Source organism: Cricetulus griseus, chromosome 2, assembly GCF_003668045.3.
Source record: "Cricetulus griseus strain 17A/GY chromosome 2, alternate assembly CriGri-PICRH-1.0, whole genome shotgun sequence".
Taxonomy (NCBI): Eukaryota; Metazoa; Chordata; class Mammalia; order Rodentia; family Cricetidae; genus Cricetulus; species Cricetulus griseus.
The window spans coordinates 396,153,689-396,174,764 of NC_048595.1; the positions used below are offsets into that span (position 1 = coordinate 396,153,689).

At 48.5% G+C, this 21,076-nt stretch overlaps 2 protein-coding genes and 1 long non-coding RNA gene across 3 annotated transcripts; 2 read left to right on the forward strand and 1 right to left on the reverse strand.

Moving 5' to 3' along the window:
* The first annotated feature begins 1,361 nt into the window (after positions 1-1,361).
* Gpd1 (glycerol-3-phosphate dehydrogenase 1) lies at positions 1,362-8,611 on the forward strand. Its single transcript, XM_027396558.2, has 8 exons — positions 1,362-2,604; positions 3,104-3,281; positions 4,108-4,248; positions 4,958-5,096; positions 5,445-5,557; positions 6,495-6,728; positions 7,061-7,167; positions 8,010-8,611. Exons 1-8 carry the CDS (start codon positions 2,564-2,566, stop codon positions 8,104-8,106), a joined length of 1,050 nt encoding a protein of 349 aa, XP_027252359.1. The 5' UTR covers positions 1,362-2,563; the 3' UTR covers positions 8,107-8,611.
* LOC107979851 lies at positions 6,385-10,670 on the reverse strand. The gene is made up of 3 exons (XR_004768642.1): positions 10,375-10,670; positions 6,892-7,072; positions 6,385-6,720 (listed from the first exon to the last, which is right to left on the reverse strand). It is a non-coding gene; the product is annotated as an uncharacterized LOC107979851 (long non-coding RNA).
* Positions 10,671-10,684: 14 nt separating this feature from the next.
* Positions 10,685-14,025, forward strand: LOC100772471 (cytochrome c oxidase assembly protein COX14). Its single transcript, XM_027396559.2, has 2 exons — positions 10,685-10,837; positions 13,612-14,025. The coding sequence occupies exon 2, from the start codon at positions 13,620-13,622 to the stop codon at positions 13,791-13,793; it is 174 nt and encodes a 57-aa protein (XP_027252360.1). The 5' UTR covers positions 10,685-10,837; positions 13,612-13,619; the 3' UTR covers positions 13,794-14,025.
* The last annotated feature ends 7,051 nt before the right edge of the window (positions 14,026-21,076 follow it).

Below are 21,076 nucleotides of genomic sequence, written 5' to 3' on the forward strand. Positions count from 1 at the left end.
TGTAGAATGCTTTATCCTTGCGATGAGTAAGGAGGGCTGCTTGGCATCTTCTGAGGAATCTTAATTCCCCCTAGTAGAAGTATGGCATGCCTGCAGTTCTGCCTACTTCCACCTGGTGGCTCACTCCTGTGCCCTTGTCCAGGGAGAGGGCCTGGAGCAGTGAGTGCTGCTGTATTCTAAAGTCACAGTTACAAATCCTATCCATTGGTGCAGTGTAGCAGCACACGCCTTTAATCCAAGCACTTGGGAGGCAGAAGCAGGAGGGTCTCTGTGAGTTTGAGGCCTGCAAGGACTACATAGACCCTGTCTCACAAAAATAAAATCATCCCCATTGAGTAGATGGGTGGAAATGTGCTTGCATTGTCTGTCTTCTCACAATCGAGAACAAACTGGCTCCTCGGAATTGAGAAGGGAAAGGGATAAGTAGCTTGGGATGGAGAAATGGGACATGAAGGGCACTGAAATAGCATTTGTTCTCACCCAGGCTAATTGCATATATAATGAGTGACAGATGAATCATGAATTTCGAGCAGGTACTCTACAGCTTGCTCTTGGAGAAGCTTTGGTGATACAACTTCTGTAATGAGCACCCCCTTTATTCCCGTGCAAATGGCCACGGGCTTTGTTTCTCTAAACTACCTAATAGGATGGAGGGGCAAGAAGATGGGAGTATTTAAGCAAACACGAGGCATTCATCTCATGCACAAATGCCCATTCTTTAGGGTTCCTATCATACGTGCCAGGGACAGGAACATCCTTTCTCTTCTGCCGCTCATAATCAGGCTCCCAGCTGGCAGCCTGGCACTGGCGCCTTCATCTCAGTGCCAGTGTGATAAAGGAGTGGTCTGTGGGAGGCTCGTTCTGCATTAGAAGAAAGTTAGATGAAAAACAACCAATTCATGTTTGTTCCCGTTATAGGGACTACCTGGCCGTGATAATATGGTGGGCTTTTTCTGTGGACTCCCTGGACTGAGAAAAGACTTCCAGTCTTGACCTCCTACCCACTTATTCTTACCACTGATTACACCAAGTCTCCCCTCTAACCTACTGCTGATTACTGTTACTGGTCAATGGTAGCCTGGGGGATAGCAACACGCACTTACTGGTTTGCCAAGCCAGGAGGTCTGCACATGAGCATACAGTGGTGTCTGCCCTGTGGGTCAAAGTGCAGCACTGGAGGGTGAGGAGCCTGCCCTGTGCTTTCCAGAGTGGCTTGGAAACCCAAGCTCCTCCCCTTAGTCAAACAGATGGCCATGGATGACATGGAGCCCAAACTGCTGGATGTGGGCTGACATTCTCCCTCCCCCTTCCCCCGAAGTCACACACATGGGCATCAGAGACCACAGAGCTCCAGGAGACACAGCCACCCCTGAGAGTTAGACAGTGCTGCTCTAAGCCTGGCTTCTCCTTTCTGGTCTCTGTGGGATAGGCAGAACCAGAGAGGAAAGTGAAGGAAGCAGCAAGCTTCTCTGGGACAGTGTATGTGCTGGCCACCACCTGTCCACCCTTCCTGAAGCCTGGAAGAACTGTGGGCCATGTGGCAACAGAGGCCTACCTTTGACCTTCCTTGCCTTCCCTTTATAGACCTTCAAATGGGGACTATCTGAGGTGAAGGGACTCATTGGGAGTTCCTGATATGAATCAAGATGACCTTGTTCTTTTTGGTTTTTCAAGACAGGGTGTCTCTGTGTAGCCTGGCAGTCCTGGAACTCTGTATACCAGGCTGGCCTCGAACTCTCATAAACCCACCTGCCTCTGCCTTCCAAATGTTAGGATTAAAGGTGTGTGCCACCACACCCAGCTTCTCCTGGGATATTTTATCCTTGGCCTGGGGTACCCTAAAGCAGCCTTTCACCTTGTGGTGGTGTCCCCCGTAGGAGTGGGCTCACATTCCCTGACCCCCTTACCCAGAGCCTGTGGTGGGGTTAACACCATGAGAATGATTTCAAGAGAACAAGTTGGAGCAGCTCAGGATGCGGGGATGGGGACTGGGGGCTGTGTTAGCATGAGATGAAGTGCCTGCCTTTGAAAACACTCCCCCATTTTGTCACTAACGCTAGTTCCTTTAGTTCCTTATTTTTTTTCTCTTTTCTTCCTTTTTTTGAGACAGGATCTCACTTTGTAGACCAGGTTGGACTTGAACTCATAGAGATCTTACCTCTGCCACCCAAGCACTGGGATTAAAGACATGCACCACCACTCCCAACCCTTCTAATTGCAATTTATTTCAGTGTTGGGGACCGAGGGACTAGTGGGGACTGGTTCTTGGCTAGCCTCCAGAAGGGCCCATTGCAAGTAGGTGGGAAACTAAAGCTGATGCCAAAGGAACAAATTGGCCAGCACCATCCTGCAAACACAAGAGGAAGAGCTGGTCTGGCCTCTGCCCCATTCCTGTTTCCCACCTGTCTCTACCCTTTACTCGCCTTTCTGTGGGCCAGACTCCCTATCCCTAGGAGTCAGCCTCTGGGCCACCTCAGAGGCGGAGCTTGGCTGCACCCACGTGTGGTGGAGTTAAATACTCAGAGCCCACACCCGCTGGGGCAGAGAAGCTAGAAGCGGCACCATGGCTGGCAAGAAAGTCTGCATTGTCGGCTCCGGGAACTGGTAAGCAGTTCTGTGAAGGGCATGGCTCCCCCAAGGGCAGAGGGACTTCCCAAAGGGAGTCTGGGTGGGCGGGAAACAAGCAGAGGGTAGGAAAAGCCGCCCCCCCCCCCGAGCCTGCTGGACTCCTGGGGCTATCTCCGGTGCTTACTGCGCACAGGACACATTGTGCCCAGCCTTCGCTCGCTGTGCCTGCCTGGGCAGCTGCACCTGTTCGCCATAGGAAAGTGAGCAGAGTGCTCTGTCCCTCTTCCCTGCCTGAAAAGCTGCTATGGTCTGGGGTGGGCTCAGAAAGTTGGCCCACCTCCCTAACAGCAAAGACTAGAGTAGACCGAATCTTCTTTCCATTGCCAGTCGTGGGTGGCACATTTTTCACGGGAGATGGGGGAGGTGACATGTGAGTTAAAATGTAAAAAATCCAACAAGCTTTTTGAGGTCCTACCCAGGAGGCTGTTTCCTCCCTTCCCCCCACTCCACTTCTCTGTGTTTCCCCTCCCAACAGGGGCTCAGCCATTGCCAAGATCGTGGGTAGCAATGCAGCTCGGCTGGCACACTTTGACCCACGGGTGACCATGTGGGTGTTTGAGGAAGACATCGGGGGCAGAAAGCTAACTGAGATCATCAACACACAGCATGAGAACGTTAAATACCTGCCAGGGCATAAGCTGCCCCCCAATGTGGTGAGCCCCAACACACTGTGAGGAAAGAGAGGGAAGCTATGCAGGGGTGTGCAACAATCAATGTCCAAATCTGACTTCGAGGTGTCTCCTCCATAAAGGAGGCCACTTTAGGTGCCAGCAGGCCTGGGGGAGTGTCTCAGGTGGGATACTCCAGACCTGGAGTATCCCTGGGCATGCAGCCCCGAAATGGTTCCTTTGGGCACTGTTTGGAATCTGAATGTACCACCTCTTATAGATGCTTAGTTGGGAAAAGGAGGGGAGAGGGAGAAGTTGGTTTCCGTGGCAACCAAAGACTGGTTCTCAGGCTCCTAGACTTGGGTCCAGTCTCTCATGCCTGCCCTGAACTCTAATCCTGTTACTCATTCACTGGTTATTAGCAGATTTGAAGGCCGATCATTGGACTTTTGGTCTTTGGTCAAATCCATATGGAACTTTCCTTGCCTAGATAAAGGGGAGCAGGGAATAGGCAGAAAGATCCGGGTTCTCCCTGCCAAGTTAGGGCCCCTAAGAAGCAGTGATGAAATCTGATTTGGCCTCTTCCTCCTGCCAAGCCTAGGCTGCCTTTGGCAGTCTTCACTGACCCACAGCCAAGGGCCAAGAGTGTGGCTGTAGTGAGGAGTGTGCCAGGAGGCCTCAAGGACCCAGGAGAGCTGTTGTGAAGGAGGCAGGACAGCTGGGGACAGAATACAAGAAGTTCTGATCTTCCAGTACAGTCTCAAATGCCCCCTCCCACAACACCACTCTTGGGCTTGAAGATATTCTGAATAGAGTCCCCTAGGGACTAGGAGAGGTCTGCCAGGCACATGAGCATCTGGTCTCCCCACAGGTGGCTGTCCCAGATATTGTCCAGGCTGCAGTAGATGCTGACATCCTCATCTTTGTGGTGCCCCATCAGTTCATTGGCAAGATCTGTGACCAGCTCAAGGGCCACTTGAAGGCCAATACTATTGGCATATCTCTTATTAAGGTACCAAGGACTCCTTTGTGGGGGTGGGGGTGCAGAAAGAGTCCAGAGATGGGAAGGACTGGCTTTAGGGAAAGCTAAGAAAGCAGTTGGGGCTGGGAGTGTGGCTTAGTGGTGGATAATTTACCTAGTGTGCATGAGGTCCTGGGTTCAATCCCCAGCACAAGAAAAGGAAGGAAGGAAGGAAAGAAGGAAGGAAGGAAGGAAGGAAGGAAGAAAGGAGGAAGGAAGGAAGGAAGAAAGAAAGGAAAGAAGGAAGGAAGGAGAGGAGAGGAGAGGAGAAAAAGAAGAGTCAACTGCCAAGTTACCAAGGAAGATGACACAGTTATGGAGACAGACGTGCTAGAGAAGTTTAGGAGGCATGAAAGCTGAGAGAGACGAGAGTGAGCTCGCTTGGGAGATGATGAGACAGCTAGTTTGAAGCAGTCCTTGGGCTATAAATGGTTTGGGTGTCTAGAGAGTTCTTTGGGGATGTGAGGAATACGCTACTTTGGAGAAGAACGTTGGTTGAGAGTGTGTGGGGGGAGTCTGATGAGGCTGGTTGTTCACTGCTGTCTACTGTCCTCATAGCAAGTCTGGGCTGGGAGGTGCTGGGGCAGGATCACTGGAGAGGGACACAGATAAGCAATGGGCTTGGAAGAGGCAACTCTTGGGAGAGAAGCCCTCAGCTGGGTGTAAGGGACAGCTGGCCTGAGTCCCATCCTATGCCCAGGGGGTAGACGAGGGCCCCAATGGGCTGAAGCTCATCTCTGAAGTGATTGGGGAACGCCTTGGCATCCCCATGAGCGTGCTGATGGGGGCCAACATTGCCAGCGAGGTGGCTGATGAGAAGTTCTGTGAAACAACCATTGGTGAGAGCCCCTGCACACACCATGAAGCTCCAGCTGCTTCCCGAGCCCCTTAGCTAATCCCACAGGGCAGAGAAAGAAGAAAGCATCAGAGCTAAGGGAGAGGGTGGGACACCCCAGGGAAGGGGCTGCGTGGCTTGCTTTGACTGGTGTGTGAAGGACAGTCCAGTTTCCCTTTTCCGGGTACTTGTGCAGTGGTGTGTACCTATAGTCCTAGCTACTCAGGAGTCTGAAGCAGGAGGATTTCTTGAGCCCGGGAGTTACAGGCCAGCCTGGGCAACACATCAAGAGCCCACCTTAAAGATAAAAATTAAAAGTTACCCTCAAAGCCTTACCCCTTCTCCACTCTAGGCTGCAAGGATTCTGCCCAGGGACAGCTCCTGAAGGAGCTGATGCAGACACCCAACTTTCGAATCACTGTGGTACAAGAGGTGGACACAGTGGAGATCTGTGGGGCCTTGAAGGTGAGAGGGTACAGAGGCAGCTTTGGAGTGGGGAGCAGTCCCCAGAGGGCCCAGCATAACTCTTGCATTTGGTCAATATTTCCATTTCCACACCTTCCCTTAAGCAAGGCCAGGGTAACTGGACCCACTGATTCTTATCCATCCAGCAGTGGGCACTTCTTCCATTCTCCTTAGGGCTCCTTTGAGGCTTACTCAGCTCTGGGTCCATGTGATGGTCCAAGTTGAAGAGATGACCAGGTTAATGGAAGACAAGATGTTGAGGGTACCCAAAAAGTTTATGGCCAGAACTATGGTGGCATGTACCTCTAATCCCAGCACTTGGGAGAGTCAGGCAAATATCTGTGAGTTTGAGGACAGTCAGGGATACATAGTGAGACACTGTCTAAAAAGAAAAGGGGGCCGTAGAGATAGCTCAGTGGTTAAGAGTACTGACCTCTCTTCCAGAGGACCCAGGTTCAATTTCCAGCACCCACATGGTAGCCCACAATTGTCTGTAACTCCAAGATCTGACACCCTCACACAGAGATACATGCCAACAAAAACACCAACGTAAACAAAAATAAATAAATTATTAAAAAAAACAAGGTTGGTGGTACACATCTTTAATCTCAGCACTCAGGAGGCTGAGGCAGGCAGATCTCTGTGAGTTCGAGTCCAGCTGGTCTACAGAGTGAGTTCCAGGACAGCTAGGACTACACAGAGAAACTCTGTTTAACCACACACACACACACACACACACACACACACACACACACACACACGCGCGGGGCGGGGGCGGAGGGGGGCATGTTTTCTTTAAATGGGAAATCAGTAAGCAGAGGATACAGTGTAAGAGGCCATGTCATACTTCATTTAGTGGGCGTGTCATGGCTGATATGATAACACAGGGAGTCACTAGAGAGGAAACTTTCTCACCCGTGACCTCTATTCCTCAAAGAATATAGTGGCCGTTGGGGCTGGCTTCTGTGATGGGCTTGGCTTTGGTGACAACACCAAGGCAGCAGTGATCCGGCTGGGGCTCATGGAGATGATCGCCTTTGCCAAGCTCTTCTGTCGTGGTTCTGTGTCCTCTGCCACCTTCCTGGAGAGCTGCGGCGTTGCTGATCTTATCACTACCTGCTATGGAGGGCGGAACCGCAAGGTGGCAGAGGCCTTTGCTCGTACTGGAAAGGTAGGCATGCAGGTGTCAAGTGGGGGTGATCAGCAGGAGGTGGCTGTGCACAGTGGCACCTGGGAGGCTGAGGCAGGAGAATGATGCCCACAAGGCTATGCAGTCAAGCAAACAAAATCAGGCGTGGCCTGGAATGCTGCTCAGTGGTACAGCAAGCACTTACCACACAAAGTCTGCTTGAGGCCCTGGGTTCAATCGCCGGGAAGGGGAGATTGTTTTGAACATTCCCAAACCCCTCTCCGCTTGCGGAGATCCCAATTCCCATCTGACCACCAGATTCTCCTGCTCGGGCAGCCTTGTCCACTTCCATCCACACGTCATTTTCTTCACAGTCAATTGAGCAGCTGGAGAAAGAGATGCTGAACGGGCAGAAGTTGCAGGGACCCCAGACAGCCCGGGAGCTCCACAGCATCCTCCAACACAAGGGCCTTGTGGACAAGTGAGTGTTTGCCACAGTCCCTAGGGCAGGGAACCGGAAGTTGATTGCCACCCTCTTCCCCATCTTCTTGAATCACACATAACCCATACGATGGACAGAGAGAGCTGGGAGAGTCTGGGCTGCCGGGTATCTTCAGCCAGCTCAGGCTTTTGCGTTGTGATCTTTACACCAGTTGTGTGGGCCCTTCTGTGCAGCCCCCACTTTCTGTTCTTTCCTCCTTGTCCCTTGCCCTAGGAGCTGGAGTTCTAGGACAGGAAAACCCACTTGACTGTCGTACCCGTTTGTTTGTTCATTCCCCTAACACCACCATTTCTGTCTCCCGACGCCTGTCCTGGGTGCTGAGGAGGATGGGCTCTGCCTCAGAGTGCTCCTTTCCAGGGAGCACAGAGAGAATCCCAGAGGAAGAGGATATGGTACAGGTTCAGAAGAACAACTCATGGCTTTGGGTACAGGAAACAAGAAGTAACTGGCAAAGTATACAGCCACATGAAATATAAATGACTACATTTTTGCTACTCTATCATACTAGACTCATTTTAGAACCAATGACACTGAAGTCCAGAGTTAAATGGGTTACTCAGTCAGAAACAGAAATCTCTTAAAGCCTGGAACTCAGATAAGCAAGTACAGTATGGTAAGGATCAGGGCAGACAGCAACCCAAATCCTATGGCCAGGAATTTAGATTCCCCACAGGTGGCAACTGAGTTCTGGTGTCCGCCTGGACTCTTGAGGCTGGAGGCTAGGGAAGAGGTGGGTTAGCCCTTGAGTCTGGACTGGGTGGGAATGGATGTTAGAGGTGGTTGAGAGTAAGGGACTAAGCTGAGCCTCCTCTTCACTCTAGGTTTCCCTTGTTCACTGCTGTGTACAAGGTGTGCTATGAGGGCCAGCCAGTGGGTGAATTCATTCGCTGCCTGCAGAACCACCCAGAACACATGTGAGTGGGGCCAGGGCCCAGGACAGGCAGCTCTTTTGCCCCAACGAAGACAAGCCGAAGCTGTGACACCTGTCATCAGAATGCTCTCCAGGACTCCCCAGCCAACAGGGTCCTCACTGAAGGCCACTGAGGACAGGAGGCTGTGGGGCTCAGCTACATACCTGGAGTTTACAGAATTGCTGCAGAGCCTCTTGCAGAATCGGCTCTTCCTCACTGGCCTCTGGGAAGCATAGAATCAAGCCCCAGTGCTGCCTGCTCCAGGGGCGGGGTGGGGGGGGAGGGAAGGTGCTGGGTCAAGGGCTGCTGGTTGCTGCCTAACACACACTGGGAATCTGTCCCAAGCCCCATTAAGTGACTGAAGAAGTACTTTAGCCACAGGAAGGCAAAGGCTGCCAAGGGAAGAGTCTGGACACCTGAGCTGACACAGACCCCAGTGGCTGACCTCTGCTAGGCCCCACACAGATCAATGATCTTAGTGTTTGTTAGCAAAATACAAAGACCTCAAACAACTCCCTTCTCACTTCTCCTAGCAACAATTGCGTCCTCAGAAGCCTCTGCTCATTATGTTTCCCCCTCCCCCAGGCTACCTTGGCACAAGAATTGCTCCACACTGGCATCTCTGGCCCCCTGGGGGCTTGCCATGCTTCCCAACGACTTCCTGGTTCCTAGAGCTTTGCCAGCACCTCCCCACCCTGTGTGACCTTTCCAGGCTTTTCCTAGCCCGCACCCTGCCGCCAGCACCCTCTTTAGGGAGCGGGAACTTAATCTGCTGACCGAGCTGCACTTTTTCATAGCAGGCTCAGATCACCCAGGCTCCTCTGACCTTCTTATTTGTCCCGCCTCCTCCCCAGTCAGTAACTTCGGCTGGGGCAGCCAACCTCTCCTCCGGTTGACACTTTTAACCATCTCTCTCTTCTCAGGGTCCTCCCCCACAAGGCCACTTCTCTTTGGCATCATCACCACCTTCTTGTCATCAGTTTCTGCATCCCATAAGCTTGACTCTACCCCTTCTTTTTGCTCAACCCAGGACCTCTTTCAGCTGTTCTCAAACAGCCAGGAGTGCTAGCCAGTATCTGGAGGCTTGGGGCCAAGGAGGAGCTCAATAGTTCAGTAGGTTTCCACAGTGGTTGGTGGCTTTTGAGAGTTCAGTGCCAGCTCTCTTTGGAATGAGGTCCTGGTGAAATACTAACCACATACATCAGGAGCTGGGAAAGCTAAGGGAGGGACCATTGGAAACAGCCTGCCCTGGGCTGGGGGACGAACTGAAGGGGGATGGGAAGTACTCCGCACTGGCCTTTTTCCAAAGTTGGGGCAGCAGGAAAATGTCACAGATCAGCAGCCTGGAGCCCTAGCTATAAATAGTTCCTGAGAGTTGAGAGGCTTCTCTCCAGCAGGGGTCTCTATTTCGTCTGTGGCAGTAACTGGCAGCCGGTGGTTCTGGCCAGCTTTATGTTTAACACACTAAGGTGCCAGACTCCTCTCTGCTCCCAGCCTTTAAGAATTCGTTCTTGAGCTGGGCGTTGGTGGCGCACGCCTTTAATCCCAGCACTCGGGAGGCAGAGGCAGGCGGATCTCTGTGAGTTCCAGGCCAGCCTGGTCTACATAGTGAGTTCCAGGATAGGCTCCAAAGCTACACAGAGAAACCCTGTCTCGAAAAAAAAAAAAAAAAAGAATTCGTTCTTACCAGTGAAGGTCGGGAAAGGTGAAGAGGGGGAGCCCTTTCATCCATCCTGGCTGGGCTGGAACCCTCCCAAGCATTGACTAAATTCAGAGCTTGCATCCCAGGAGGCTGGGATAGGATGCGGACACAGATTCCATCCAACACCTTTACTCTGCTCAGTCAACTGTGAACCTGAGGCCTCTGTCAGGCCACTTGTCCACCCAATAAAGTGTGTTTTTTTTTTTCCAGAAACTGGAAGAATTGGCGGGTTTTTTTGCGGCGGTGCCTGTGGCAGGGTCATGTATTACTGCATGCATGTTTTACTCAATGTAAGACAAGTGAAAAAAGTATCGTTCTTACACAGCAGCAGCCACACTCGGACATCAATCAGCAAACCAGCCTTGACATCCACTCTCCCCCCATCTTCTCTCCGGTGGCCCTCGCTTGCGCCTGCACCTCCTATCCCCTCCTCCACCCAAGCTGTCACCCCGTCTCCCCAGCGCTTCTTAGGGGCTCTGTAATGCCGTCTGCATACGAGAGGTCGCGCGCGCCCAAGACAGTGACACTAGCGAGGCACCCCTCGTGTTGTGGCCTCATAGTGCAGGTACCTACCTGAGGTCGGCCACAGCCGGATCACTCAGTAAAGGGTCGCTCCAAGCACTAGGAGGCGCGCGGTCCATCTCTGGAGGAGTCCAAGAGAATCACCCTAGCTACAGCTTACCTCACAGCACCGTAACTGCCGATTGGCTGGTTCTGAGCTAAAAACTGTCCGATTTTTAAAGTTTGGGGCGCCAAGAAAAAGCTCTTGATGGAGCAGAACTACAACTCCCAGAATTCAATGGGCATTCCGGAAAGGAAGACTAGTCTAAGCGTCCGGAGCCAGGAAGAGAGAGTCCCGGAAGTTCGGAGCCGGCTCCCGCCCCAGTGGGCGTGTTTTCACAGGAAAGTGGGGGTCACGGCCAGGGCTGTGCACCAGAGACTGAGGTGGTCTGGGTGCTTTCTGCCGTGAGACTCTTGACTACAGGTGGCCGACTGAGTAGGAATCGTTCTGACGCGGCCGAGCTGCAACATCCAGGTAGGCCGCGGGCTGGGCGGTTCCTGCTCGCCCGCTCCCCGGCTCCCCGGCTCCTCCGCTCGCCCGCGAGTCTTCGGCCTGTGCCCTTGAGAGCGCGCTGCTCCCGCTTTCGCTGCGGTCGCTCCTGCCCGGGCAGGGTGACCGCGATCGACGGGTCCCCTGACTGCCTTGGCTCTACCGCCTTCATGGCGACTGCGGCCCGACTGCCCTTCCTCTTCTAAATCTGCGGGTTCCTGTAAATGCAGCCCAACCCCACAGCCTTCTGCCAGCTTCTCACGATTCCACAAAGCCGCGTCTCCGCGTCCCACCACCTTCTGCTTATCCGACAGACTATAGGGACCATAGCTTACCTTTTCAGCTCCGTTAGTCAGGAGCTGTTTTCTCCGGACTCCAGGTGCCTCCTAAGAGTGCTAAGTGACTGAACCTCAGCTCGGGTGATTTTATTTATTTATGTATTATGTATACAACATTCTGCTTGTCTGTATATCTGCGCACCAGAAGAGGGCACCAGATCTCATTACAGATGGTTGTGAGCCACCATGTAGTTGCTGGGAATTGAACTCAGGACCTCTAGAAGAGCAGTCAGTGCTCTTAACCTCTGAGCCATCTCTCCAGCCCCTTGGGTGATTTTTTTTTTTTTTAGGGCTGCGATTTTTACTGTGTGTGTGTGTGTGTGTGTGTGTGTGTGTGTGTGTGTGTGTGTGTGTGTGTGTGAGAGAGAGAGAGAGAGAGAGAGAGAGAGAGAGAGAGAGAGAGAGAGAGAGAGAGAGAGAGAGATTCATTTATTGAGCCTCGGATCAAACCCAGAACTGGAACCAGAGGTCTGTCATGATGAGCTCTGAGTTTTCCAGAAACATGAGTCTTGAGCTCTCTGACATTAGAGGGCACAAAACCATACAGTCACATAATCCTTGCAAATTACCCCTCTGTGTCACTTATCATGATTATTCTTCCCATATTTTTCTTGCTTTTCTGTAACCTGCAGTCCATCCCTACTTTTCCTAACAACTTTTGCAAAAGAGAAAGAAAGAAAGAAAGAAAGAAAGAAAGAAAAGCCCATCAGGTGAAAACGTTCTGTCAGTCTCCAAAGTTCTTTTATTTCCAAAGTTGTACCTGTGCCTATAATTTCAGTTTTTCAGAGTCTCTTCTGGATTTGCTTCTGTTTGTATCAACCCCCCCCCCCCTTTTTTATGACAGGGTCTCATTGTAGCCCATAGTGGCCTGGGATTCATTAAGTAGCTAAGGATGATTTTGAGTTTAGGATCTTCCTGCCTCCACATCCTCAGTGCTGGGATTTCAGGCATATACCGTGTCCTCCCCGTGTTTAATTCGGTGCTGGGGATTGAACCCCCGGCTCTGTGCATGCTAGACAAGTACTCCACCAACTGAGCCACATCCCATTTTAGAACATACTCAGATCTTTTTTAGTGAACAAGGTGGAACTAGAGTGCCAGCACTGTGAGGTGACTGTTGTGCCCATGATTCCAGCACTCATCGGGCAGAGAAAGGAGGATCAAGAGGCTAGTCTAGGCTAACGAGCAAGACTCTCAAAAAAGCCCAAACAACTAGAATTTTCTTTTTTTTCTTTTTCTTTTTTTTTGAGACATGTTGACTATAAGTTTATTAGAAGGCCCGGCAGAGTAGGGAGACTAAGAAGAGGAGAGGAACAGGGATAATGGCTGACCGCCATGGCCGGTCGCCATAGAGGCAGAGAGAGTACATAGGTGAGAGAGAGCCAAGAAGAAACAGAGGAGGAGAGTAGAGAAGAAGCCCAACTAGAATTTTCTTGATGGTGGGGTTACCTTCCCATTCTCTTAACCCCACCATCTAAATTCTAAGAATTTTAATTCTTGTCTTTGGGGTGTGGAGGCTGTGATTTTTTTTTTCCCCCCTGAGACAGGGTTTCTCCGTGTAGCTTTGGAGCCTATCCTGGCATTCGCTCTGGAGACCAGGCTGGCTTTGAACTCCCAGAGATTCACCTGCCTCTGCCTCCCGAGTGCTGGGATTAAAGGTGTGAGCCACCAAGGCCTGGGTGGCTGTGATCCTTGGATCCTTTTAGTGACCTGTTTTTCTCTGTCCTAGAATGCTAGACACATGGATCTTGTGGGGCTTAAAGCCTGCTGGAGCCTTGTGTCTTCTACCTATTGCCTGGAGTCCCTCTCCTAGTTCACTGCACTAACTTGACTTCAACCCAACTAGAGACAGTCTCCTGTTTATTTACCAGATAGTCCTAACCGACTGTCCCCTCAGGGTCAGAGCCTGTGCCCTGCCAGCCCTAATGAGTCTCAGTAAACCAACTGTGAAAGCCAGATTAATAGTTGAAAACAGAAAAGGGAGATTTATTCTGCATGACTATGCTAGGAGTAGGACCCACCCCCTCCCCCATATCCTTGAATTATCTTCAGGTCCTAACATGAGGGGAGAATTTGACTACCACAATTAAGTAGTGTGATTAAAATGTGGTTCTGAGGCTGGCTCTGCAGTTAAGAGTGCTTGCTGTTCTTCCAGAGGACCCAGGTTTGATTCCCAGCACACAGTCTGGGTGTCTGGGTGGGCTAATCACTTTTTAAAGCACAAGCAAGGATGGCTGAGTGTTAGCTTGGCAGCATTCATATGTACCTGCTTCTAGCCTTCTGTGTACCTCACGTGCAGACTTTTGAGTCAGAGAGCTCCATGTGGGATCACCAGCATAGTGAAGATGTAGATGATAAAGAATGGCTCTAAGTAAGGAGATGAGGCCTGTCTTGGAGACCAACACCAGTCTGTTTTTGTAGGACAAGACATGCCAACTGCCAAGCAGCTAGCTGACATTGGCTACAAGACCTTCTCTGCCTCCATGATGCTCCTCACTGTGTACGGGGGTTACCTCTGTAGCGTCCGAGCTTACCGTTATTTCCAGCTGCGCAGTGCCAGGCGCCAGGCTGCAGAAGAACAGAAGACATCAGGAGTCCTGTAGAGCTCAACCTTTCCTGAGCAGCGATGCTTGAGGTATACAATGGAAAGACTTCCCCTGCACATCATCCTTGGCAAGGACTAGGGCCTCGATGGCTTTCAAACCTGCTGGGCTAAAGTGCTGTGGTTTCTGTGGTCCCACCAGCCTATGCCATTTTGACAGTTTGTGGAGGCTGTCAGATAAATGGGAATGTGAGGGTGAAGTTTATTACAGAGATTAAATAGTTTTCCTTGTTTGTGTCTTAGTGTTTTTTGTGTACCATAAGAATGTTTAGCTGGGCGTTGGTGGTGCATGCCTTTAATCCCAGCGCTCAGGAGGCAGAAGCATGCAGATCTCTGTGAGTTCGAGGCCAGCCTGGTCTACAGAGTGAGTTCCAGGACAGCTTCCAAAGCCACAGAGAAACCCTGTGTCCCCCCCCCCCCCAAAAAAAAAAAAAAAAAGTTTGGATCTGTGCTTGTTGGTGCATACCTTTAATCCAGCGCTTGGGAGGCAGAGACAGGTGGATCCAAGGTGAGTTCCAAGACAGCCAGAGCTACACTGAGAAACTCTTGAAAAAAACAACAAAAAAGGAGAATGTTTGTATTACAGAGGTAAAGCCTTGACTTCCAATTTTCTAATTGTAGCCTGGTGTCTTAGTTATTTCATTTACTTGACTTTTTTTTTTTTTAAGATTTTATTTATTTATTATGTATACAACATTCTGCTTCCATGTATATCTACACACCAGAAGAGGGCACCAGATCTCATAACGGATGGTTGTGAGCCACCATGTGGTTGCTGGGAATTGAACTCAGGACCTCTGGAAGAGCAATCAGTACTCTTAAACTCTGAGCCATCTCTCCAGCCCTTTACTTGACTTTTGTTGTTGTTTTTTTGTTTGTTTGTTTGAGATGTTATAGACTAGAACTAAAAAAAATTCTTCTGCCTCTGCCTCCCAAGTGCTGGGATTAAAGGAGTGCATCACCAAGCCTGACAGTATCTTTTCTATTGCTGTGAAGACACCATGAGCAAAGCAAGTTGATTTGGGGCCTACAGTTTCAGAGGGTGAGTCCATGACCATCATGGTGCGAAGTATGGCAGCATGCCGACTAGCATGGTGCTGGAGAAGAAGCTGAGAAGTTAACATCTGATCCACAGGCACAAGGCAGAGAGCTAACTGGGAATGGCCCACCCCATTGACACACCTCCTCTGACAAGGCCACACCCTCAATCCTTTCCAAACAGTTCTACTGATTGGGGATTAAGTATTCAAATGTATGTATCAATGGGGGGTCATTCTTGTTAAAACCACCACACTTGGGTTGCTGGACTTTAGTTGTCATCACCCATGAATTGAGAGAGTTGGTTTAGCAATTATTATCAGGCCATAGCATCTCAAAAGAAAACTGTCTCAGAATTTATTTGCTTAACTCTTGGTAAAGAGACACCAGAGCCTTGTGTATACCATAAATAAACATGCACTCTACCACTGAGATATACCTGCAGCCTCTGTCCTAGTATTTATGCAGCTCCCTTGAAAGAAAACCTCACTGGGCAAGTGGCCAATTATAGCTGATTACTATGTCTAAGGAATGGGGCCATTTATGTACCTCTGGATCAGGGAAGACAGACCCTTATTTCGTAGATCTAATACAGGGATGTGGAAGAGAGCTAGCTCAAAGGATGGATTGTTGGCTAGCATGTTGTAAAGTAAGCTCACATATGAGACCAGCAATGGAAGTGTAGATTTTTGAACCTTGCTATATAGTGCCTAGTGAGTCTGCATGTAGCTCTTGCAGAGATGGAAAGGATGATTGGAAAGAAACATGCACTCAACAGGGGTGAGATGGCTCAGTGGGAGCTTTGGGCCAAGCCTGATGCCCTGGGTTTAATCCTGGAGACCCACATGGTAGGTGAGAGAACTGACTTCACAAGTCTTCTGATTGTTACATATGTGCCACGGCAGGTCTGCCTCCACCCACCACAGAGCACCATGGTATGTATGCCCCAACCCCCACCAAATAAGTAAAATATAAAAAATAAAAGTGCATTCAAGAAAAGCTGCATGGAAAGGAAAGATTCCTGCCACCAATTCCTTTTAGAACTTTGTTTACCACAAGCCATATATGTACTTTTTGTTTCTTAGTATTTTGAGGCCGGGTCTCATTATTTAGCTATGTGGGCCAGACTGGCCTTGAACTTGCAGTGACCCTTCCATCTCTGCTTCTCAGGCATGGAAATTACATCTCTGTACCTGCCATATATTTTTTGAGTTTCTACATTACAAAAGCACACCCAACAATCCAAAGAGAAATGAGTACTTGCTCCTGCAAAGGACCCAGGTTCAGTTCTCAGCGCCTGTGTGGGAATAATGAACCATCTGAAATCTAGAGCCTGGCAGATCGCCTGGTCTACAGAGCAAGTTCCAGGACAGCCAGAGCTACAATATATATCAACCTTTCATTTTTAAAGTTTTTTTTGTTTTTTGTATTTTTTAAATTTGATGTCTATACATGCAGTACCCAACCCATCAGGAAGAGGCAGGAAAAACCAGTTAGAGAGCAAATATATTAGGTATCAAGGAACAGTTTGTACAGAGAGCAAATATATTAATTAGGATGTCCTGGACCAAGGTACAACTTTGTGCATATCTAAATAGAAACACTTGCCAGGCGGGGTGGTACCTGGCTTTCTGGCACTGAAGGAGGCAGTGATAGGTAGAGTTCCAGTCCAGCCTGGTCTACATAGGGAGTTCCAGGGCAGCCAGGCTACAAGTGAGACTATCTCAAAAACTAAAGTGACACTGTCTAGCCATAACAATAAAGGTTATGTGGGTTGCCCAGGGTGCCGTAGGGCTGTCTACCAGATGAAGCAAGCAGTAATATTCATGGTTTAAACACTACCCGCCTACTGTCTTGAGAATGGCCATGTGAACAAATAAAAGATTAGGACTTTCAATATATATTTTCTTTAACATACAAAGATTCAAGTGACTGGTATGTTTGTGTTTCTGTTTCAGAGCAAAAGTATTGTGATCATAATGTAGAAAAGACTACATAATGTGTATATAACGTAGAGAGGCTGAACTGTACCAAAGACATTTAAATTCTAAGCTTTTAAAACTGTCAAGGGAAAAAAACCCACAAACAAAAATGTCATGGCCCGGCATGATGGTGGGTAAAAGTGCTTGCTATCACCAAGCCTGACAGCATAAGTTCCTGCGACTCACATGGTGAAAAGAGAGAACTAATACCCACAGTTTCCTCTTCCTGCTAATGTGTACTATGACATGCACACACACATACAAAAACAATTCTAATCCCAGCACTCCAGAGGCAGAAGCAGTGGATCTCTGTGAGTTTTGGCCAGTTTGGTCTACAGAGTGAGTTTCAGTACAGCCAAGGCTACACAGAGAAACCCTGTCTCAAAAAAACAAAAAGCAAAAAAAAAAAAAAAAAAAAAAAAAAACAGTATATATGAGCCTGATGTGGAGCATGCTCTTAATTCTATTACTCAGGAGGCAGAAGCAGGTGGATCTCTTGTGAGTTTGTGGCCAGCCTGGTCTACATATAGTGAGTTCCAGGGCTACACAGGGAGGCCCTGCCTAAAAAAAAGTGGATGAGTTAAAAATGTTTCTGATTGGGCTGGAGAGATGGCTCAATGATTAAGAGCACTGGATGCTCTTCTAGAGGACCTGGGTTGAATTCCCAGCACCCCACATAATAGCTCATGACTGTAACTCCAGTTCCAAGGTACTTGACACCTTCATGTAGGCAAAACACCAGAACACACAAATTTAAAAAAACAAAATCTGGTTGCTGACCATGATACACAAGCACTTGAACTTTAATTCCAGCACTCGAAACAGAGGCAGGCAGACCTCTGGATTTGAAGCTAGCATGGTCTACATAGAGTTCTAAGCCAACCAGGACTATACAGTGAGACCCTATCTCAAACAACAATTTTTTTTTCTAATAAAAATCACAATCTCACTGGGCATGATAGCACTCTCCTCTAATTCCAGAATTTAGAACCAAGAGGTTAGTGGATCTGATTTCGAAGGCCAGCCTGGTCTATGATAGTAGTTTCAGGGTAGCCAGAGCTACATATTGAGACTCTGTCTCAAAAAAATACATAAAGTAAAAAAATAGGGCCTGGAGAGATGGGTCAGTGGTTAAGAGCACTGGCTGCTCTTCCAGAGGACCCAGGTTCAGTTCCCAGCACCCACATGGCAGCTCACAACTGTCTAATTCCAATTACAGGGGATCCAAAGCCACCTTTTGGCCTCTGTGGGCATCAGGCACACATAGCACAAAGACTTGCAAGCAAAACACCTGTAGAGATCTAAACAAAAAAGGACAGCTTTTGACATCCTTTAAGATTTTTAAAAAATGCTTCTCTAAGAAAACGTGAGTTAGCAAATGAAAAATTCAGCTTCAGGAGTGAGATCCCTCCATACGAGTTACTGGTCAGAGAGGCCCCAACATGACACAGACTATTGCCATTGCTCTCAGCTGTCATTACTAGATGGTAAGACCCTATTCTGAAAACAACCCACTGGTTGTAGGACACCGAGAAATAAAGCTGGAACGGGCCTGGAACTTTCTGATGACTAGCTTCTAAGTAGGTGGCTGAGGTAGAGGTTACCAATGATCTTTATCAGGGATGGACCTTGTATGCCTTTTAAATTTTATTTTAGTTTATTTTTTTGAGACAAGGTCTCACTATCCTTGGTTGGCCTGGAGCTCACTATGTAGACCAGCCCCCAAACTCAACGGATCTGCCTGCCTCTGTCTCCCAAATGCTGGGTTTGAAGGCATGTACCAGGCTTAGCTTTTTTCTTTTAATTTTTATATGTATGGGTGTTTTGCCTGCACGTATGTCTGTGCACTACCTACATGCCTAGTGGTTTTGGAGACTAAAAGAGGACTTCAGATCTCCTGGAAATTACAGAGTTGTGAACTGTCATATGGGTACTGGGAACTTGTAGAATATTATAAGGTATATGACTTTTGTTTATGCTGCATTTGTTTAACTCTGTGAAGCTGTGATTTTTTTTTTTTTTTTGCAAATTTTTTTTAAAGATTTTATTTGTTTTTTATGTATACAGTCTTCTGCCTGTATGCCAACAGAGGGCACCAGATCTCATTCAAGGTGGTTGTGAGCCACCATGTGGTTGCCGGGACTCAGGACCTCTGGAAGAACAGTCAGTGCTCTTAACCGCTGAGCCATCTCTTGGCCTGTCTAAAACCCCAGTAAAGAGCTGAATAGCCAATAGCAAACGTAGGCGGGGCTGGCAGGCAGAGAATGTAAATAGAAGGAGACCAGCGAAGGAGGAGCAATGAGAGAACAAGAAGAGGATGTCAGGGGCCAGCCACGCAGCCACACAGCCGCCCAGCCAGCCTCGGAGTAAGAAGGAAAGTAAGATACACAAAAGTAAGAAAGATAAAGGCCCAGAGGGATTAATTTAATTTAAAGATAATGTAATTTAAAGATAAAACCCCAAAGGAATTTAATTTAAGGGGTTAATTTAAGATAAGAAAAGCTGGCTAGAAATAAGCCAAGCTAAGTCTGGGCACTAGCTAAGAATAAGCCTCTGTGTGTGATTTATTTGGGAGATGGGTGGTGGGCCTCTCAAAAAGCCAAAAGAACAAAAACATTAACAACAGAACTGAACCTGGGTCCTCTCCAGCCCCCACCCTGTGTGTGTTAATAATACCCACCTGCCAAGCAAGATGTGCCTGCTGGCATAATAGCATGGCTGTTATGGGGTAGCTAGTCACTTTGTGAATGGGGCTGAGGCTTGCTTCACGGAGGGAAATCATGCCTAGTGCTGTAAATTTGGTAAAAGCCTGTTTTCTTGTTTTTTAATTTTTTTTTTTTACATACTAATCCCAGTTTCCCCTCCCTCCCCTCTTCCTACTACCCCCACCTTCCCCTCATCTCAACCCCCATCTGCTCCTCAGAGAGTATAAGGCCTACCAAGGGGAATCAAGGAATTCTGTCCCATCACCACATTGAGGCAGGACCAGCCCCATGCCCCCCACCCCCAGGCTGAACAAGGTATCCTTCCATAGGAACTGGGCTCCAAAAAGTCAGTTCATCCATTAGGGATAGCTCCTGGTCCCACTGCCAATGGCCCCACAAACTGCCCAAGCCTCCCACTGTCACCCACGTTCAAGGGGGCCTATGTAGGTTCCCCAGCATGTCAGTCCAGAGTTAGTGAGTTCCCACTAGTTTAGTTCAGTTGTTTCTACTCAGCTATCAATGGGATTAAACCAGTCAACATCCAGCTTGAATAGGAAGGGAATAATGGAGGGACTCTTGGCAGTTGATGGCTGCTGAGGGAGGGAAGTAATTTTTATTTAGAGGTGTGGCCACTGTAGGTGTGGCTGTTTATGCTGGCAGCACCAATTAGACTCTAGCTTATAAAAAGGAGAGGAGGCTGATGAATTAGCTTAGTGGTTAAAGATATTTGCCATCAAGCCTGAAGAATTGATTTCTGGGACCTGCTTGGTAGGCAAGAACTGACCCTGTCTTCCCCATAAGGTGGCATGCATGTGCCTGTACACATATATACACACAAAATATACAAATATATATATGTACATATATATATTTAAATGTACATATATAAATGTACATATATTAGAAGTATATATCACCATACTTCTAATCCCAGCACTTAGGGGGCAAGGCAGGTGGATCTCTGTGAGTTCAAGGCCAGGGCTACATGCAGAAACCTTGTCTCAGAAAGCCAAAAAATAAAAATTTTAAAAAAGAAAAATAAGGGACTGTAAAGGATAGCTCAGTAGTTAGGAACACTGACTGTTCTTCCAGAGGTTTGGTGTTTGATTCCCAGCACCTATATGGTAGCTCACAATTGTAACTCCAGTTCCAGGGGATCCAATGGGCCTTTTCTGGCCTCCACCAGCACCAGGCAAGCATATGGTGCACAGACGTACATGCAAGCAAAACCCCATACACATAAATAAAATACTTTAAAGACGTGAAGGTGGGAGGTGGGTGTACTGGAGACTGTCCAGAGTAATCGGAAGAGGGATTCTGGCTGGGTATGATCTAGATATGTTTGAAATTATCAAATAATAAATTTTAAAATGTTGTAAGAGAAAAAAGAAAGAAAAAAAAAAAAACAAAAAAACCACCACCAACAACAAAAAACCCACAGAGCCCACAGAGATGCATCCAAACAGCTGTCAAGTACATTTTGATAGCAAGGTCAGGCAAACCACTTGGAAGAGCAACATGAGGGTTTTTTCTTTTAATTTTTCTTTCTTTATTTTTTA

What these genes read in the sequence shown, in the direction of transcription:
- Gpd1 (XM_027396558.2), top strand. Translation starts at nt 2,564, where the DNA reads ATGGCTGGCAAGAAAGTCTGCATTGTCGGCTCCGGGAACTG. An exon ending in ATTGTCGGCTCCGGGAACTG is followed by an intron (nt 2,605 to 3,103) that starts GTAAGCAGTTCT and finishes CCCTCCCAACAG; the next exon opens with GGGCTCAGCCATTGCCAAGA. An exon ending in CACAAGGGCCTTGTGGACAA is followed by an intron (nt 7,168 to 8,009) that starts GTGAGTGTTTGC and finishes TCTTCACTCTAG; the next exon opens with GTTTCCCTTGTTCACTGCTG.
- LOC100772471 (XM_027396559.2), top strand. Translation starts at nt 13,620, where the DNA reads ATGCCAACTGCCAAGCAGCTAGCTGACATTGGCTACAAGACCTTCTCT.